At 56.3% G+C, this 18,020-nt stretch overlaps 6 protein-coding genes across 6 annotated transcripts; 5 read left to right on the forward strand and 1 right to left on the reverse strand.

Moving 5' to 3' along the window:
- Positions 1–178: 178 nt before the first annotated feature.
- Positions 179–898, forward strand: BO80DRAFT_420622 (uncharacterized protein). Its single transcript, XM_025718406.1, has one exon. It carries the CDS (start codon positions 316–318, stop codon positions 640–642), a length of 327 nt encoding a protein of 108 aa, XP_025580656.1. The 5' UTR covers positions 179–315; the 3' UTR covers positions 643–898.
- Positions 899–1,826: 928 nt separating this feature from the next.
- Positions 1,827–4,856, forward strand: orlA (putative alpha,alpha-trehalose-phosphate synthase subunit Tps2; the record flags this gene model as incomplete). Its single annotated transcript, XM_025715247.1, has 3 exons — positions 1,827–2,252; positions 2,319–4,563; positions 4,687–4,856. 3 exons carry the CDS (start codon positions 1,827–1,829, stop codon positions 4,854–4,856), a joined length of 2,841 nt encoding a protein of 946 aa, XP_025580657.1.
- Positions 4,857–5,553: 697 nt separating this feature from the next.
- Positions 5,554–6,479, forward strand: BO80DRAFT_8917 (uncharacterized protein). The gene has a single exon (XM_025724890.1). It carries the CDS (start codon positions 5,884–5,886, stop codon positions 6,370–6,372), a length of 489 nt encoding a protein of 162 aa, XP_025580658.1. The 5' UTR covers positions 5,554–5,883; the 3' UTR covers positions 6,373–6,479.
- A 107-nt stretch (positions 6,480–6,586) lies between these two features.
- BO80DRAFT_451064 (MFS general substrate transporter) lies at positions 6,587–9,471 on the forward strand (the record flags this gene model as incomplete). Its single annotated transcript, XM_025721862.1, has 5 exons — positions 6,587–6,882; positions 6,940–8,032; positions 8,524–8,597; positions 8,637–8,733; positions 8,812–9,471. The coding sequence occupies 5 exons, from the start codon at positions 6,587–6,589 to the stop codon at positions 9,469–9,471; spliced, it is 2,220 nt and encodes a 739-aa protein (XP_025580659.1).
- A 308-nt stretch (positions 9,472–9,779) lies between these two features.
- BO80DRAFT_420628 (unc-50 family protein) lies at positions 9,780–11,443 on the reverse strand. The gene is made up of 4 exons (XM_025718407.1): positions 11,193–11,443; positions 10,974–11,077; positions 10,486–10,823; positions 9,780–10,423 (listed from the first exon to the last, which is right to left on the reverse strand). Exons 1-4 carry the CDS (start codon positions 11,300–11,302, stop codon positions 10,112–10,114), a joined length of 864 nt encoding a protein of 287 aa, XP_025580660.1. The 5' UTR covers positions 11,303–11,443; the 3' UTR covers positions 9,780–10,111.
- A 1,875-nt stretch (positions 11,444–13,318) lies between these two features.
- BO80DRAFT_470430 (Sec7 domain protein) lies at positions 13,319–17,735 on the forward strand (the record flags this gene model as incomplete). The annotated part of the gene is made up of 2 exons (XM_025723067.1): positions 13,319–15,809; positions 15,868–17,735. 2 exons carry the CDS (start codon positions 13,319–13,321, stop codon positions 17,733–17,735), a joined length of 4,359 nt encoding a protein of 1,452 aa, XP_025580661.1.
- Between the last annotated feature and the right edge of the window lie 285 nt (positions 17,736–18,020).

Genomic DNA, 18,020 nt, shown 5'->3' on the forward strand with positions numbered 1-18,020 from the left:
ATTACTAACAGGGTGGTCGTCGCCCACATGTGGTGGTGATGTGCTTCGATGCCACCACGAGGCCACGAGGTATATTCTCCCAACCGATCAGGCATTTCTGCCATCCACTGGGCCCAACTTCCCGAAATATTGCCTAGCTTACCGACTGACCGACATGGTGTCTACCTAACTTCCTCTATTCAGTATCTACCCAAGATTACGCTTCCTGTAGTCCGTTCGTTAGCCAGTTAGTCAGTTACTCCTGTACTCTGTAGTTGGGGATTTAGCAGCGGTCAATTCAGTTCCGACCTGCAGCTCGGATCATGACGTATGGGGATGGCGGGGAACGGAACCGGCCATCAATTGCTTGCTTGGGGAAATGAAACAACGACAACGACAACAACAACATCATCATCATCATTATTATCCTCCCCCACCACCGACCACCATCACCATCATATCCACCCTCATATCCACTATTCACGATCCACGCGATTCATGATGCATACGAATCCACCATCCATCCGGACCGGAGGAGTAGGACCAAACCATCACGGTGATTCAACCGGTTTCCCTGAACTTGGTCGGCTTTCCCTCCCCTTCTTTCCCACTGGTTCGACCTGCCCAGTCGCCGTCCTCCTGATCCCCCGTCTGGCGCTATAATCCCCACCCGTTATATGCTTTCTTTTCCCTTCCACCTCTCCATCCGCCACTCCTGGAACGCCTTGGGCCCCGTCCCTCCCGCGACCCTTTCTCTGCCTCTCTCTCCCCTTCTGCGTCCTTCTATCTCGACCCGTGCATGAGGGATTGGTTGTTTATAAGCCAACCCTGCCGACGGATTCCCGACCAGCTGATGACTGGCTTGCCCGCTTGCATACCGGCTTGATTGCGCAATTGGGGTGATTGGTTACTATTCCGGGATTGTTTGGGAAGTGGCTCCGGACCAGCGGTGGTGGTTCTGGTGGTCGAGATAATTTCCCGCCGACTCTTCAGGCGCCTTTCCGGCCTATATCCCTACCAACCGGGGCTACTTATCTTGCTCTTGCATCGCTGCCATACATCTCCCATCCCCCCACTATCTACTACCTTTTGGGGGGATCTGTAACAGATCGACTTTCCTAGTGGGTGGATGCTGCTTGACTACAACAACAAGAACTACTCCTCCTCCTATCTAGTATGTATGATTTCCCTTATTTTCTTCCATCATCCCGCCTTCACCGCCTCCCGGCTCCGACGCCTCTTGCTTTCCAATCCTATGCTCTCTGTGACTGCCCGGTGGTGGCTGCCCTCGTCCCCTTCTCCGTCCTTCCCCCCCCCTCCTCCATCTCAAATCATTGATCCCCCCTCCATCGGTCAATCGGTCTCTCTGTCGGAGGGATTGATTGTATTGCCTCAGTCCCACCGCTCCTTCTGCATCGGCTCTTCCTTTTTTTCAGTGCCCACTTTTCCACCCATGGCCTAGTTCGCCTTCTTTTGGCCGGCCACTTCCCTGTTACTTCCAACCCCACCAAAACTCCAGACCTCCCAGGTACTCCAGCTTATCTCCCTCCTTTTGCCCCCCCCCCCCTCTAATCTACGCCGAGATACCTCAACGCTCCCTCTTCCCCCTCTTCTTCCCCCCCCCAAAAAGACAAAAGTGTTCCACCGATCCCTGTTTTGAACTCCAATACTTTTTTCTCCAAAGGAAAAAAAAAGTCGCTCAAAAAAAGACCAAAAAAAATCAATCAATCGAAGAATTATGGTTTCATCTAACTGATCCTGGAACTCCCCAGATTGACTGCGGACTGGCCCTGTTTTGACCGTCTTTTACCTCTCTGACTCCTCTCTTCGTCGTGTCCGTTTCCGTCATGGCCACCGAACAACGGACTGCCGCCGTGCCCGATGGTCAGCCCAATCCGGGCCCCATTGGATCTGGCGTGAATGTGCTGGGGGAGGATGCTTTTTTGAATGCCTCAAATGCCACCCCGGACCTGCGTGGTGAGCAGGCGCAGCCTTCCATCCTCCCTGATGCCCCTTCCTACTTTCCTGAATTCTCCGGGAATCACGTCTCGCCCGTCCCGCCCACTGCCACTTCCCCCACCACCCCAGCCCAGGCAGCCAAGGACGCGAAGTCGGGCGTTGAACTGTTGCGTCGTCTGAGCCTGAGAGGGACCCCCACGATGTTGGACACCGACCCCCGGGAACAATATCCCAGTTTGCGTCTTACCGGCCGAGTCATCAGCGCTGCATTCTGTATCCCATACAAGCTTTATCTCCATCCTGGGTCTGACTGGGTAAGCCCCCCCCCCCGCCTCCCACCTGGGTTCGATAAGAGAACTAATTGACCGATTGCGTCGTAGGATCTGAAACCCCGGCCGGGAACTTCGGCTCTATTTGATTCTATGGCCTATCTTGGTTCTAACGAATCGAGATGGTCCCATACCCTCGTTGGCTGGACTGGCGAGGTCGAGCCGGCCCATGAGACAACGATACCTTTGCAGCAAATCCCCATCAATACGAGTGCCAAGTTGCCGCCCACCGTCAACGGCTCGGCCCTGCCCCTCAACAAGGCTGCAGCACCCGTGCCCGTGGATGCTAGTCAACGCCAACCAAGTCATCCCCTTCTGGAAGGCTTCAGAGTGGGTCAAGAGGATCGAGCACGACTGGATGTGCAGCTGAGTTCTAGCCGCTATGGCAAAATTGTTCCCGTCTGGTTGACAGGCGAATCCGAAGTCCCCGACGACACGGTTTTCTTGGATGATCAAGGGAGATGGCGGCGTTACGCGGAGCGGGAGCTATACCCACTCCTTCACTACAAGCAGCACGGTCCCACAGATGGTAAGTCGGAACGCAAGTGGTGGGCAGACTACGTTCGCATGAATCGTCTCTTCGCAGACCGGATTGCCCAGGAATACAAGGAAGGGGACATTGTCTGGATTCACGATTACCACCTATTTCTGTTGCCCAGCATGTTGCGCCAACGCATTCCCAACATCTACATTGGCTTCTTCCTGCATGCTCCTTTCCCTAGCAGCGAGTTCATGCGTTGTCTGGCCAAGCGCAAGGAGGTGCTTACGGGAGTCTTGGGTGCAAACATGATCGGCTTCCAAACGTTCTCGTATTCTCGCCACTTCTCCTCGTGCTGCACTCGTGTCCTTGGATTCGATTCCAATTCGGCCGGTGTGGACGCGTACGGTGCCCATGTGGCTGTCGACGTCTTCCCTATTGGTATTGACACCAAGATGATTCAGAAGCTAGCCTTCGGATCCACCGAGATTGAGAAGGCCGTCTTGGGTATCCGCAAATTGTATGCGGGCAAAAAGATCATCGTCGGCCGTGATCGACTGGACAGTGTCCGCGGAGTTGCCCAGAAGCTACAATCCTTCGAGGTATTCCTCGAACGGTATCCGGAATGGCGTGACAAGGTCGTCCTGATTCAAGTCACCAGCCCAACCAGTGTCGACGAGCAGAAAGAAGAGACCAAGATCGCCAGCCAGATCTCTAACCTGGTTTCCACCATCAATGGTCGATTCGGGTCATTGAGTTTCGCGCCCGTCAAATACTACCCTCAGTACCTCTCCCCAATCGAGTACTTTGCACTCCTGCGGGTTGCTGACGTTGGCCTAATCACGACGGTCCGGGATGGTATGAACACGACAAGTCTGGAGTACATCATCTGCCAACAGAATAACTTTGGGCCCTTGATTCTTTCTGAGTTCTCTGGAACCGCAGGTACCCTGTCCAGTGCCATTCACATCAACCCATGGGATACCGTGGGCGTTGCGGGGGCCATTAATAAAGCCCTAACCATGTCCCCTGAGGAGAAGATGTCTCAGAATCAGAAGCTCTACAAGCATGTTACTGCAAATACGGTATCGTCTTGGTCAAAACAGTTTGTCACGCGTCTCCTTACCAACCTGTCGTCGTTCGACCAGTCGGTGGCGACGCCAGCACTCGATCGTGCCAAGCTTGTGCGGCAGTATCGCCGGGCTCGCAAGAGGCTGTTCATGTTCGATTATGATGGTACTCTCACCCCGATCGTGAAAGATCCGCAAGCTGCTATTCCGTCGGATCGTGTTCTACGGACCATCAAGAGCCTTGCCGCAGATCCCCGGAATGCGGTTTGGATCATCAGTGGACGTGATCAAGCCTTCCTGGACGAGTGGATGGGCCACATTCCCGAACTAGGATTGAGTGCAGAGCATGGGTGTTTTATCCGCAAGCCTCACTCCGATGACTGGGAGAATCTGGCCGAACGGAGTAACATGGGCTGGCAGAAGGAGGTCATGGAGACATTTCAGCACTTCACCGAACGGACCCAGGGCTCCTTCATTGAGAGAAAACGAGTGGCCCTGACTTGGCATTATCGCCGTGCAGACCCCGAGTACGGGGCGTTTCAGGCCCGCGAGTGTCGGAAGCAGCTCGAAGACACCGTCGGCAAGAGATGGGAAGTCGAAGTCATGGCTGGCAAAGCTAATCTCGAGGTGCGGCCGACGTTCGTCAATAAGGGATTCATCGCAACTCGCCTGGTCAATGAGTACGGAACGGGGCCTGGGCAGGCCCCTGAGTTCATCTTCTGTTCTGGAGATGATTTTACTGATGAAGGTAAACCCCCTCCCTCCTATTCACCTGTAGAGGCTTTCTTGGCACGCTGAGCCGTGGCTTCAAACATCTTCCTTGTTGTACGTTTTCTCAGCTGGCTAACGTGACTTCGCTATGTTTCTGCAGACATGTTCCGGGCATTGCAGAAGTTCGACCTGCCGCAAGATCATGTCTACTCGGTCACTGTCGGTGCAAGTTCGAAACAGACAGCTGCCAGCTGGCATCTCCTGGAGCCAGCGGACGTAATTGAGACCGTGTCGATGCTGAACAGTAGCTCGTGCTCCCAGGAGTATTGAGGTCCTGTTCCTGCTCTCTCACTGCAGATACCTACTGTGACAGCTGGGGCTGCGATTTAGCTCTCGCGATTATTGATATATACTTCATTATTCTTTTCCGGGCGTAGAGGGTGATGCTGTGGCGGCGGCGATTTGTTAGAGGGCGTCACGAAGCGGGTGTGAATTCGGCATTGGCATGAGCTTCGGCATTGGATTCTCGGGGGGATCGTTCAGCCATTAGCGAGAGTCCAGCATGGGGGTTCTCTTTCGTTTCTGGCGACTTTGATTTTGAAATTTGACTCCAGCATGATTGCGTTACGCGCGCGACGCACTGAGCATGGGTGTGCCTGTTATGGCTCTTATAGTTGACTATATAGACGGGTCGCCGAAGCTCGGCCGATGCCCTCCCTGGTTGTAATGCGTTAGAACGAGAATAGAAAACAACCCGATATAGTACTTCGTCACGCTGGGGTTTGGGTCGTTCTGGCTCCAGCCAGACGGCAGCCCCGATGCCTCCTGATACTATACTATACGATAGTTGGTATGCCACAGAGGGACATGCTCTCGGTGAGGCATGGTGGGCCTTGCTCTGCCCTTTGCCTATACCAAGCGATGAGAGGATGTAGTAGGATCATTCAGGAATGAAGAATCCCCCGATAGATATCCTTCGGAGTATCCGGAGTATCGAATCCTACTCAATACCGGGGCGGATCCGGATACGGTATGGAACGAGACCGGACCGTATCGGCAGTATCGGCCTCGCTGCTGCTGCTGCTGCTTCTTCTCACTCTTCATGCGTCTCTCTTCATCTGTTCCTTGCTCGCAGCACTCGTCATCACTGTTCAGTTATACAGAGATGGCCGTCGCCAAATCAATTGGATCCTGACTCTAGCGGGGAATCGCAGCCAGCTCAATGTAGTTCCCCCAGCAGACCCGACAGGGGGTCCATCGTCCCCTCCGCAGTGGTGGTGGAGATGGTATCCACTCCCAACCCTCCAGAAATCGTGCCTAATAGTATTTGACCTGGGGTATACCTCGGATCGCGACCATGGTGCACCATGACGAGGCGGGGGAAGCGCTACTTCTTTGGTCCTTGCCCGTTGGATCCCAGCCTGATCGCCATTCTTTAGCCGATTCGGCACGACACTGCCGGCCCTACCAGCCGTCATGGCGGTTGATTCGGTCTTCTTTGCGAACCACCAGAGCCCTAGCCTTTTCCCAAGTTAGTGCTACTTACCGGCTTGACTCACTGCGTTGCTTTGGTCGTTCGGCTCTCTGTCTGTGTTTCCCAGGGCTGAATCCAAATGGCCCCAGACAGAAAGACGGTCTTCTCAACGTTCTACAGTCACGACCGATGCCGGCCCCTGGACGTGCTTTGAGTCATACGCACACGTCAATTTACTTGATCGGTCAAGTCAAGATCTGGGGTATTGATGCATACTCCATAGTGCCTGATTCTTGGCCCTCTTCTTCCTTTATCCTTCCCTATTTCAGTCTCCAACCCTCTGTTGATCTTTCAAACACACGTTCATCCTGAAGATCCGACTTCTATATCCCACAGGATATCCCCACCACCCTACCTCGTTCGGTCAAGCTGTCGGCTCCCAGCGCTAAGGGACCGAGTCTTACCAGATTGACTCGTCCCACAACCTGTGTCTTCTACTGCCAGGCAAGATCAGCATCCTACTCAATATACCGGAGAGCTGTACTCAATTCTACTTCCCTATTTGTCGGATATATTTACTCTCAAAATGACTACTACCCCGTCGTATCATGCTCAACTGAACCTTCCCATCTCTTCAGACGACGCGGAGGGTCATTCCAGTAGGGTTGCAAACGATCTTGCCCCTAATCAGTTTCTTCCCCTGGGAAAACCCAATGGCGATGAAGAAGCAGGTCTAGACCACGATAAACAAAAAGAGTTGTCTAAAACTCCTACCAATGGCAGCCACGTTGGCGCACTGGCCAGTAGAACCTTGACCCTTGTCCGCACCAGAGAGTCCGGCAGGGACCCAGGACTTCCTCCCGACGGGGGCTTTAAGGCGTGGTCCCAAGTAGCCCTGGCGCATTTTGTCATCTTCAACACCTGGGGCTACATCAACAGCTTTGGAGTCTTTCAAACCTACTATACGGAAACGCTCGGACGGACTCCGTCCGACATCTCCTGGGTAGGAAGTATCCAGATCTTCTTACTTTTCTTCATCGGGACCTTCTCGGGTCGCGCCACGGATGCCGGGTATTTCAAGGCCATCCTGACTCTGGGGGCCATTTTAGAGCTGTTTTGCATCTTTATGACTTCCTTGTGCACGAAGTACTGGCAGCTGTTCTTGGCCCAGGGCATTGGCCAGGGCATCGGTTGCGGGCTCATGTTCTGTCCGACCATTGCGCTCATCCCTACCTACTTCACCAAGTACCGCGCCATTGCGATTGGGATTACGGCGTCGGGCTCCGCCACCGGAGGCCTGGTTTTTCCAGCGGTCGTTATGCGACTACTGCCTCGCATCGGGTATGGATGGACGATGCGGACTCTAGGGTTTATTTCGTTGGCGACACTGATTCCCTGCCTGGTTTTTCTCCAGCAAAGACTGCCCCCGCGCCGCAGCGGGCCCCTCGTCGAGTGGGGAGCGTTCAAAGAAGTTCCCTATGCCTTATTTGCGCTCGGTATGTTCCTCAACTTCTGGGGCATCTACGTGGGGTTCTTCTATATCGGTAGCTTCGCGCGCAACATCATCGGGGTCTCCAACTCGACCTCGATCGATGTTCTCCTGGTCATGAATGGGATCGGACTGCTAGGCCGGTTAATCCCCAACCTGATGGCCGACCGGTACACGGGGCCTTTAAACATGCTGATCCCGTTCAGCCTGGTGACCGGGGTGGTGGCATTTTGCTGGGCCGCGGTCAAGAGCTACGACGAGTTGTATGCGTTTAGTGCGTTCTACGGGCTGGCCGCCGCGGGGATTCAGTCGCTCTTCCCGGCAACCTTGAGCACGCTCACCACCGACCTGAAGAAGACGGGGGTGCGAATGGGTATGGTGCTTAGTGTGGTGGCGGTCGCTGCATTGATTGGCACGCCGATTGCTGGGGCGCTGGTGGATCGAGATGATGGACAGTATTTGTTTGCGCAGATGTTCATGGGCAGTGCTATCCTGGCTGGGACCTTGACCCTGGTTGCAGCGCGAGTGACGAAGCTGGGGCTGGTTTGGCAACGCGTATGAGGACATGGGTGCGCGCGCTCGTGGGCCAACCACTGGGAAGACGGCGAGGCAGAAGGGCAATCCAGGATAGGGTATGAATACCAGACTGAAACTTGGAGTGGACGACGGTCTGTGTAGTTGGAGAAGAAGCCCTCTTAAAGTACTCCGTAGAGGCGAATAAACCAATGACCGCCCGCCTCTTAGTCAGGCCCTCCCCGCCTGTTCAGGGCAACTGGCGGCGTGACTCAAACAAATCAACATTCAACACCGCAACCACTTCGTCGTCGTCTCCGCGTTACGATCTACAAGTCCTCCGACTACCCAGGACTCCTCATTCTCGATCTTCCTCGATCGGTGCCGCTGGTGTGTTTGTCCCCCGCCTCGGCCCCTCCGAATGCCCTGTTTGGACCACCACCTTTCCGCCTCGAAGCCTGGGCTGCCCCGCTGACTCGGACAAGAGACCCTTCTTGCCTTCCTTCCTTCCTTTCTTCCAGATAATCGACACCCTGCGCAGCTCACATCATGGCCCCCCGCGGTCGCGGAAAGTTCTCCAAGCCCTCTCGAGGAGGTATGTGAGCAACACGGCCACTGGTCCACCAGCCCCAAGATCTCAACTCACCCTCTTCCCACACACAGGCGGGAAACGGTTCAGTCGCGACACCCAGCCGGTCGACAAAGATGGCAACCCCGTGGGTCTGTGGAGGGTAAGCAGGACCGAATCCTGATGTCTCGCATGCCGTCTCAAACCACCTGGCCATTAACCCAATCGTCCCCACAACCAGGAACCGGACGATGACATGCCCACCTCATCCGAAGAAGACGCATCCTCAGAATCGGGATCTGACGAATCCTCCGAAGACGAGAGACCCGGCCCGTCCTCCGTCCCACCCCCGACGACCGCCACCGAAATGACCCGCGAGGAACGTCGCGCTGCCGCCAAAGCGAAAAAGCAAGCCGCCCAAGCCAGACGGCTCCAAACCGCCGCCCAGCCGGGCGACCTGCCACCCTCCGACTCGGAGGGATCGGACAAGGAGGATGAGCACGACGACCACGAGGAGGAGGAGGAGGAGGAGGAGGACCTCCCTGCCAACCCGAACCACACTACGAAATCCCGCTCCCAGCTGAGCACCACCACCGACGACACGGCACAGCCCGAGGGCGGAGACCTCTCGCAGCTGTCGCGACGCGAGCGCGAGGCGATCGAGGCGCAGCAGGCCCGGGAGCGGTACCTGAAGCTCCATGCGGAGGGGAAGACGGATGAGGCGCGGGCAGATCTGGCTCGGTTGGCGCTCGTCAGGGAACGGCGCGAGGCGGACCGGCTTCGTAAAGAGGCCGAGAAGGAAGAGAAGGCGGAGTTGGCGAAGCAGAGGGCCGCCGAGTTGCAGGCTAAGTTGCAGGCTGCCAAGGGAGGGAAGAAAAAGGGAGGCTCGAAGAAGAAATAAACTTGAGAAGAATGTCTCTTCCTTTTATCCTTTGATTTACTTCTCATATACCATCCTATTTTATACCATACCATATCATATCACACCACATATCATATATCATGTATTGGATAGCGATCGGAGGGGCGAGGGCGTGTGCTTGCTTTTCTGGTAATGCACGCGCAATCTCAATGAATGATTACTGCCTGTTCTTATTCCTTTCTGTTTTGTTTGTTCGAGAGGGTCTTGGGGAGAGAGGTTGGATCTACTTGTATAGTCGTCTGCCAGAATGTCCGGACAGATAACTTGACAAAGCGACCATGCTGGTGTGGATATGGAGATATGTATAGAAGCTATATAACCAGCTATGCTGTACAATATACGACACTGTCTTTGTCGCCTGCCCGAGCTCGATGGCAGCGTGTAGAAGCGATGAACAGTAACCCCGGATGCAACGACATTATGCTCCTTGAACCCGATTCCCTTAACAGACACAACATATGATTCATACCAAAAGATCACCATATACACCGGCGCCAGAACGAAACGGAAAAGGAAGAAACCTGGACTGCGGGTCCATCATAGGGGAGAATGATAGGAGCAGGAACACTGTGATTGGCATGTTCGAACGCCGCTCGAAAATGCTATGCTGCGGAGGGGATCATGCGCCCCAGAAAAGACCTTCCACTCCCCCTCCTTGCATCACGACCCCCCATCCTGCAATCAGACTGACCAGCCACAGGACCGCGAACGCCAGGATCGGGAGCAAGAGGAGTTCCGTGTTGTGTAGGAATGGAAGCGCATTGTATCCGAGGAAAGTGATGTAAGTGTAGTACGTCAGCGCGGAGAGGTAAAGGGTGTTTCCAAGGAAGGTGGCGAGGAAGTTGCTCGGGCTGCGCGTGAGAAGCGGGAGGAGCAGGAATTGGACGACGTAGAGATGTAGATACAATGGGAAAAACGCCCGATTCGAGACCTGATGCAAGTCGTTAATGACCACCGCTCTTCTTGCCCATTCTCAAGGGAGATGCTACTTACATCGAAACAGTATCCAAACTCCAACTGGTCCTTTTCTCCCGGTTGCGTGAAGAGGCCTTGCGCCGCGCCGCGTCTCCGTCCGCGACCGCCTCTGAAACCTGTCAGGGATGCGGCCATGCCATCGGGACCAAACAGCCGCGGGATCACAAAGTATCCGACAGTGGAGACCAGAAGAGACGAGCCGATGAAGTGGAGGAAGATGAAGAGTAGAGAGAGCCGGACGATGGCTCCGAAGGAGGGCGCATAGGCGAGACCCCAGGCGAGGGCTGTGAGCAGGAGGAAGAAGGAGAGGAGGTAGGCGAACGAGGGGTCAGGACGGTGCCAGGTGTTTTTCGTTTCTAGACAATGTATCTTAGCATTGGAAGGGCTGGTTGTTGATCACATGCCGGGGAATTGATTGCGCGGTGGTTGGGCAACATACGTTTCTGCGGTTCGGGCATGGAGTCAGCATGATCGGATGCGCGCCATCCAGCAGATTCCCATCACACTTACATGGTAGTAGATTGATTTGAAGACCTTCTTGGGTGCAATCAACAGCGATGTCATCTCCCAGATGGCCATCTCGAAGTCCATCTGCGGGAACTTGAACAGCCTGAAACATAGCCAGGGGCGTCAGCAGCGGGTCGTCGGGTCGCGAGGCCTTGGAGGGCGCTCTGAACAGGCGCATCATGACTCTCCGCCATCCAGGAGGGCACAATCAGGCGTACCTCTTGAAGAATCGCGGCATCCGGATACTAGATCCGCGGCTGGCTGGGGTGGTGCCGCCGAAGCTGGACGGGCTGGCATGTTGGCGGGGGACGGATATGTGAGGGTTCATCTTTTAGTGAGGGTGAGTGGGGTTGGAGAGAGACCCCGATCTTAGGACATGGGAAGGAAAAGGGCGGATGTCATGTATCGGGCGGCCAACTGCCACCGGACGTCAAGAGTCGAGCTGGTTCCTGAGGGAGCTTGGATGTCCTTCATTGCGATTCGGTGGCCCGTCGAGCGAACGACCGTTGGGGTATTATGTCATCGCCATCCCCCCGGATCAACCTCGACCCGGTTCCGTCTCGGATTCGTACTAGTGGTAGGCTGACTGAAGAATCAGGCATCTTTTGGTTTTCCTTCTTTCTTCCTTTCTTGGTATCTTTCTTACTGATTTGCTTCCTTTCTGTCTTTTCATTTGTTTTCTTCCCTTTCTAATGATATTTTCAGTGCTATTCAGATTTACGAGAAGAGCCCTCTGTCGCGTGGGTGCTCGATACCCGATAGGTCTTACCATGTCGGCACGGGCATCGGACGATGGCATCAAGTGGATCCTAGATACTAGATAACTAACTAGCTAGAAGGCCGGAAACCCATCATGACATCCTTGCAGATGATCGGCTCCTCAACCCGCCGGTGTATCAACTATCCAGCGAGTGGTGGACACGGCGATGTATCACATTCAAAGAGTCGCCAGGTTTGCCAGATCTGGACAAGCTGCAACGCCGGCTGCAACCGAGAGCGGCTCCTTAATTTCTCGGTGTCACTCTCCCTGTCGACCGCTGGAAATGGAAAGGATGGAGCGAGGGATCGATCCTGAAGCTTCGGGCGACGGAAAGTTTGCGGCATGAGGTCTGGAGGCAGGTTCTGAGGTGCCTGGCCGGCCTGGACAGGGATGGGGTCAGCGACGCAGCGCCAGTAGGTAAATCTCCGGCAGCAACGAGGCGATGCATTGTGATCGATGCAGGCCCGAGCCCCAAGGAAGTTGGCATCCTCCATCACGAAACCTGCGCTGATGGAGCTCGTCGATGGAGTTGTGCGATGGAGTTGTGCGATGGGTCCCCGCCAGGACCAGTTTCGGAGGAGATGATAGATCGGGAGCGGTTCATATCAATACTAGACACATTATTACCTGGTATTGGGGTAGTATTGATTGTATTCTCGATCTAGTTCATCTATCCTGGTCCTCGAATGGGTGACATCCTCGAGACTGGATCGTATGCAGGTGGGCAGGCGTGCCCCTGAAGCCCTGGACGCTAGACGGACTCTAGGCCGGCGACTAGTGAACGCTACGCAACTAGTCGCTTGTCCGTGACAAGTCCATCCATCCCCTAAACTACTCCGGAGTAAAGTCTTAACGTCTTCTTCCTCTTCGTCCTCCTCCTTCTCAGTCGGCTGATCCGCCGTTTCCTGTGCGCCCTTCACCTGCCAGTCTGGGGCTTGCTCAGGAATTCGTTTTTCCTCCCATTGCTGCGGATTCCTGAAGCGTTCGATCGTTAACCCTTCCATTCTCTTTTTGCCTGTGCCCACCCGTGGCGACCCTCCCCCACGATCGTCATCTGAGCCCGTCGGTTCCCCGTTCTTTTTCTGTCCTCGTCCTTGGTTCGCTCCATTTTTCCTTCAGCGTCTCTCTGCTCTCGCTTCGAACTGGCACTGACCTGACTAGCCCCGAGAAAAGCCCTACAGACGTTCTCCGGCATTGGACCAACGGCGGATCCCCCTTACACTGCGAAATAACTACTCCCCTCCCCCTCACGCAATGACCGACAAGTGACACAAACCACCCTTGACTGCGCCCTGACGACGGTCCACTTGATTCCTCCAGGTCTCAATTCGAGTTTCCAATTCGATCCTGGCCACGCGACTAGAGGGAAAGCTCCAGGGTGATACCCCGAGCTATCGGTGATCGTGTGTCCGGGACAATTGCTTCAAGCGTCTTCCTGCTCCGTCGTCGATGGCAACGATCCCTCAGGGACTTGGCGACAATCATTTCTAGACCCGCTCGGCTCCTATCTTGTTGAATACCACGAATGCCGCAGGTCCCCAATACCCATCAATGAGCCGAGCCATACGACCGGGCAGTCTCAGAATGCCTCAGCAGCACGTCGACAGCTCCCCTCCGCGCACTCCCCCTTCGGAAGCCGTCAATGGTAAGTCTACCAGGAGAGGGACGCATGCGCGACCCTCCGTCCGTGAGACATTCTTGGATGACTTTAACCCAGCGGATAACGCAAACGAAAGCAACGAGTCCTGTGACGAGCGAGACCCTCACGACCTGTCCCTGTCTCCGCAGCATGCAGCCCGCACATCGATCGTTGATAATATGCTCCTCTCCCTAGATCAGTTTGCATCGGGCTCAGTGCTGGATGACTACCGGCTATTCAATTCGGTCTTCGAGACGGATTTGTACGGCCACGGTTCGCCCGACTCGATGGTCCAACGACGCTATCGCGGGCATACCTTTTCGTCATCCTTGTCGTCGGAAGTGGACGGCACGTTCGAGGAGGGTGCGGCGCGGCAGGCGACCCAACCCCCGAGAGGTCGCCGGAGCAACAGCAGCTCGAACTACCATTCCAGTCTAAGAAGATTTGGGAGCACGCGCAGTCGCGAAGGGACCGGCTCGCGCGGCCAGCTGTATGACTTTCGACCGGGCTCGACTACGGCAGCAGGGGCTCGCAATACCCGAAATGGGAGTAAAGGAAGCGTCTCCTCTCACCTGGACTTTGGCCCCCCTCTGCTACATCGTCGAGCGGATTCGACCGGCGAGAGGCGCTCGGCAAGTTTTGACTTCGGGACTCGGCAGCCATTCATTCCCTTTCCCGAACCGATTGTCGACTACGATTCTTGGTCGTTCAGTGAATTCGATGCGGCTCCTACACCAAGTATTCCCGGGGGTCCAAGCAAATACCATGCGTCATCACAAGCGGATTATGCCGGTTCTCTGAACCCGCAGCAGTCCCGAACGCCCGTTGCATCGCGACGAAACAGTATCAAGTCCCCACGGGCGAATCCTAACCGGAAGTCTCGCCCGGACAACATCGGTACTGGCATCATCAGGAACCGGGACCTCGATCTAGCAAATCTTGCGGACTCGGGCCTAGAGCTTCCGCCAGCAATACCGGCCTCGCTCGACCCGCCTGCGCCCAGTCCAACCATATCATTCAACAAACCGATATTTCCTCCGCCGCCCGAGCCGATGCCGGCCAAGGAACGACCGGGCTTCTTCCGGCGCGTGTTTGGCTCCAAAGCTCCCACGTTCGGCCCGTCGGATTACCATCAATCCGACCACCCGTTCGCTCAGGAGAATGACCTCAAGGATTTTAATGGGCTGGCCACCAATGCTAAGAGCTGGAGACAACCGCTGAAGCATAGTGTGGTGGGTGGCAATACGGCTCGGGATGGCAGTCATCAGGTGGTGACGAAGAAGTCGTCCTTCTTCCGCCGGCGGAAGAAGTCCGTTGCTGAAAGTGCCCCGCCTCCGATCGTGCTTCCTCAAGAGCTTGCCGGCCAGCGGGCGACGGAGTTAATGAAGCCCGAACCTAGCCCAGCCAGTAGTTTGAAGAAAGTAATGAACCCTTATCTCGTCGATTCCGGGGTACCGATGTCCACCCAGGCCAACAAGGTCTCGCAGTTGCGGGCGGCGCCCGACGATGCGGAGCCCAAGAATCCCGGAGCGCCGTCGACACAGAACCACCAGCGAGGAAGCCTGCTGACTACCCCCGGACCCTCCAAGGCCAAATACAGTCTCTATCCGCCAGTGTCGTCCGGCAATCCCCCCGATGCTCCCGGCCTGGGGAACAGCAACAGCAACAGCAACAGCAACGGCGAGGAAGAGCCCGTCCCCCAGTCCGGAGGCCAGGAGTCAGGCCCGAGGGCATCTAGAGATGGGGTCCACTCGCGCAGCAGTGACCGGGACTCGGTGGACAATGACCACGCCTCTGGCTCACAAGGCGGTCTGAAACCCCAGGAGACCGCGGTGACCTCGCTGTCGCCCGTAATGGAGAGTTTCTCTCAGATCAGTGTGACGCCCACCCACAGTTCCGAAGATGTTCTTTCCAGCTTGAAGGAGCCCGAAGAACCCAGGGACTTGCATGCCTCCGACTTGTACCGAGAGGGTCTCGATAGTGTCAGCCGGTTCTCTGCTCCTGCAACGGGATTGAGTGGTTCCCCACGGGCATCCATCTCGGAGATGTCGAACTACTATACGGCCTCGGAGAGTGCAGCAATGACCTCGACCGAGCCCAAGCCCGCCGATCCGCCGGAGACTAAGCCCGATGAGGTCCCGCCTGGTGAACCGACCCCTACGGACAAAGAACAGGCGCAGATGCTCTTTGACAGCCAGGATCAAGTCGTCGGGAGCGAGCCTGCCGCGGCTTGGCTCGGCGATCCCGACCGGGCCCTGGTTCGTAAGGCTTACATGGAGCTCTTCGACTGGTCCAATTTACACATACTGGCGGCACTTCGAAGGCTTTGCAACCGATTGGTGTTGAAGGGCGAGACCCAACAAGTGGACCGAGTCCTAGATGCCTTTTCCACCCGGTGGTGCGAGTGCAACCCGCGCCATAGCTTCAAAGCTTCTGGTATGTGCACCCCGATGGCCCTGCCTCGCTGCTGGGTAGCATCGCTAACGATCTCTAGATGTTGTGCACACCATCTGTTACTCGCTCCTTCTACTGAACACCGACCTGCACCTGGCGGATATTGAGCAGAAGATGACCAAGACCCAATTTGTCCGAAACACCATGCCCACCATCCATCGCGTGGCGGCGGATGCCGCTCCAGACGGATGGGAGGCCCGAGGGACGGGCAAGTCGAAAGCTTCAGACCCGCCTGCTGGCTCCCATCCTCAATCGGCGCCCGCCGAGGACCCGTCAAGCGCAGACAAGCCGAGCAATGTCCCTGCGAAGTTGGTCAACCGACTCTCCCGGACGGATCTCTCGGCCAAGATGGTGAGCGACCCGGACAGCGACACTGGTCCCCTCGTCAACACCCCGTTCACGGGCACCATGAGGGCTTGGGAGCAGCAAGTCGAGATGGTCCTCCGAGATTTCTACACGTCGATTCAGAAGCAGAAGCTCCCGCTACATGGGGCCCAAGTGGAGAAAGACGGGACGCGCTCCTCCTCGAACAATCTCCTTGGTCCTCACCCGGGTGGGCTCCGCCGAAGCCCCAGTACGGTGAGCAAGAGTGGCTCCGACATCTATCCACGCGGCCGCTCCGCAGATTCCCGCTACGGCACGGCACGGTGGTCTTCCAAGCCTCGTTCGCGAGCGCGACTGTATCCTCCTTCGACCATGGGCTCCAGCCGAACGAGCTTGGATGACCAGTCATCTCTCTGGAGCCCATCCGCATCCAGTACGTGGAGCAAATACTCTTCGGGGAAGCTGACCTCAGCGTCGGTAGATTCTTTCGGCTCGGATTACCCACGCGGGGACTACCAGCAGTCGATCGGATTCGCCAACGCCTTGAGCCAGGCCATCATTCGCGAGGACTCGGCCCACTCCATTGCCAGCTTTGAAGACGCAGAGCGGACGACCCCCTTGCTGGAGGATGAGACGCTCCAACTGGCGGGCGCTCCCTGGGCCAAGGAGGGCAGTCTCAAGCACAAACATCACTTGGACTCGGTCGACAAGAGGGCCAAGGACCGCAATTGGAACGAGTGCTTTGCCGTCATCCAACAGGGCTGGATGCGCCTCTTCTCCTTCAACGCCTCCATGAAGTCGGCCCGACAGAAGGCCAAGCAACGACATCCCGGCGGGGTCGTGGTGGGAGGAGGCAACTGGACCGAGAATGCCGAAGAGATCTGGAAATTCCTTCTGCGGCAAACCATCGCCAGCGCCCTTCCACCCCCGGGCTATTCCAAATCCCGGCCCCATGTCTGGGCCCTGAGCCTGCCCACCGGGGCGGTGCATCTCTTCCAAGCGGGCACGCCGGAGATTGTCCGCGAGTTCGTCTCCAGTGCCAACTACTGGAGCGCGAGACTGTCCAAGGAGCCATTGATCGGGGGCATCAGTAACATGGAGTATGGATGGAGCGACGCCGTCATCAACAGCGCCCTGATCCACGCCGAGAGCACCCGGACTCCGCCGTCCTCGTCGGGAGCGCGCCCGAGCATCCAGAGCTCGATCCGCAGTTCCATTGATCAGCAGGGGGTCCGGCCCCGACTGCCGGCGGATCGCGTGCACATCAGCGACTGGGCCCCTCCCCAGCAGAGCATGATGGCCTCGGCCTTTGCGGAAGCCGATCAGCTGAAGGCGTTGCAGACCTATGTCAAGAACGTCGAGGAGGAGCTGCAGCGCCATAACGAGCTCCGACCTGCCATGATTCTCGCCTTCTCGCCCCGGCACCCCAATGCGGCCAAGGCGCTGGCGAACTGGGAGCGCAAGTCGTCGTATCTGTTACGGGAGATTGTGAAGTTCCGGACCTATATTGACTCGCTCTCCGCGGCCTTGGACCAGAAGAACCGGATCTATGCCACGCGGGAAGAAAGCACCCCAGCTGCATAACTCGGTTGGCCTTCCCCCGGTGGATGCTGCGCGAATCCCTTCCATTGAGCTGGCTCTCGGCGTTGAATGCTTGGAGCCCATGCAGCTCCCCTTTTTGTTTTTGCTTGTATACCCATTCCCGTTTTCATTGCGCCCCCGCCGTCGATCCTTTGGCCTCTCTGCTTCTCTCCTCTTCTTGTAAAAGTTTCCGACCATGAGCCTGCACTGGAAGGATCTTGGATTTCCTTTTGCCTGTGCCATCTGTTGCCTTTGCTCTCCATTTCCCTCCGATCTTTGCTGTATTTG

The sequence above is a fragment of the Aspergillus ibericus genome (assembly GCF_003184845.1).
Source record: "Aspergillus ibericus CBS 121593 unplaced genomic scaffold BO80scaffold_1, whole genome shotgun sequence".
In the NCBI taxonomy this organism is placed as follows: Eukaryota; Fungi; Ascomycota; class Eurotiomycetes; order Eurotiales; family Aspergillaceae; genus Aspergillus; species Aspergillus ibericus.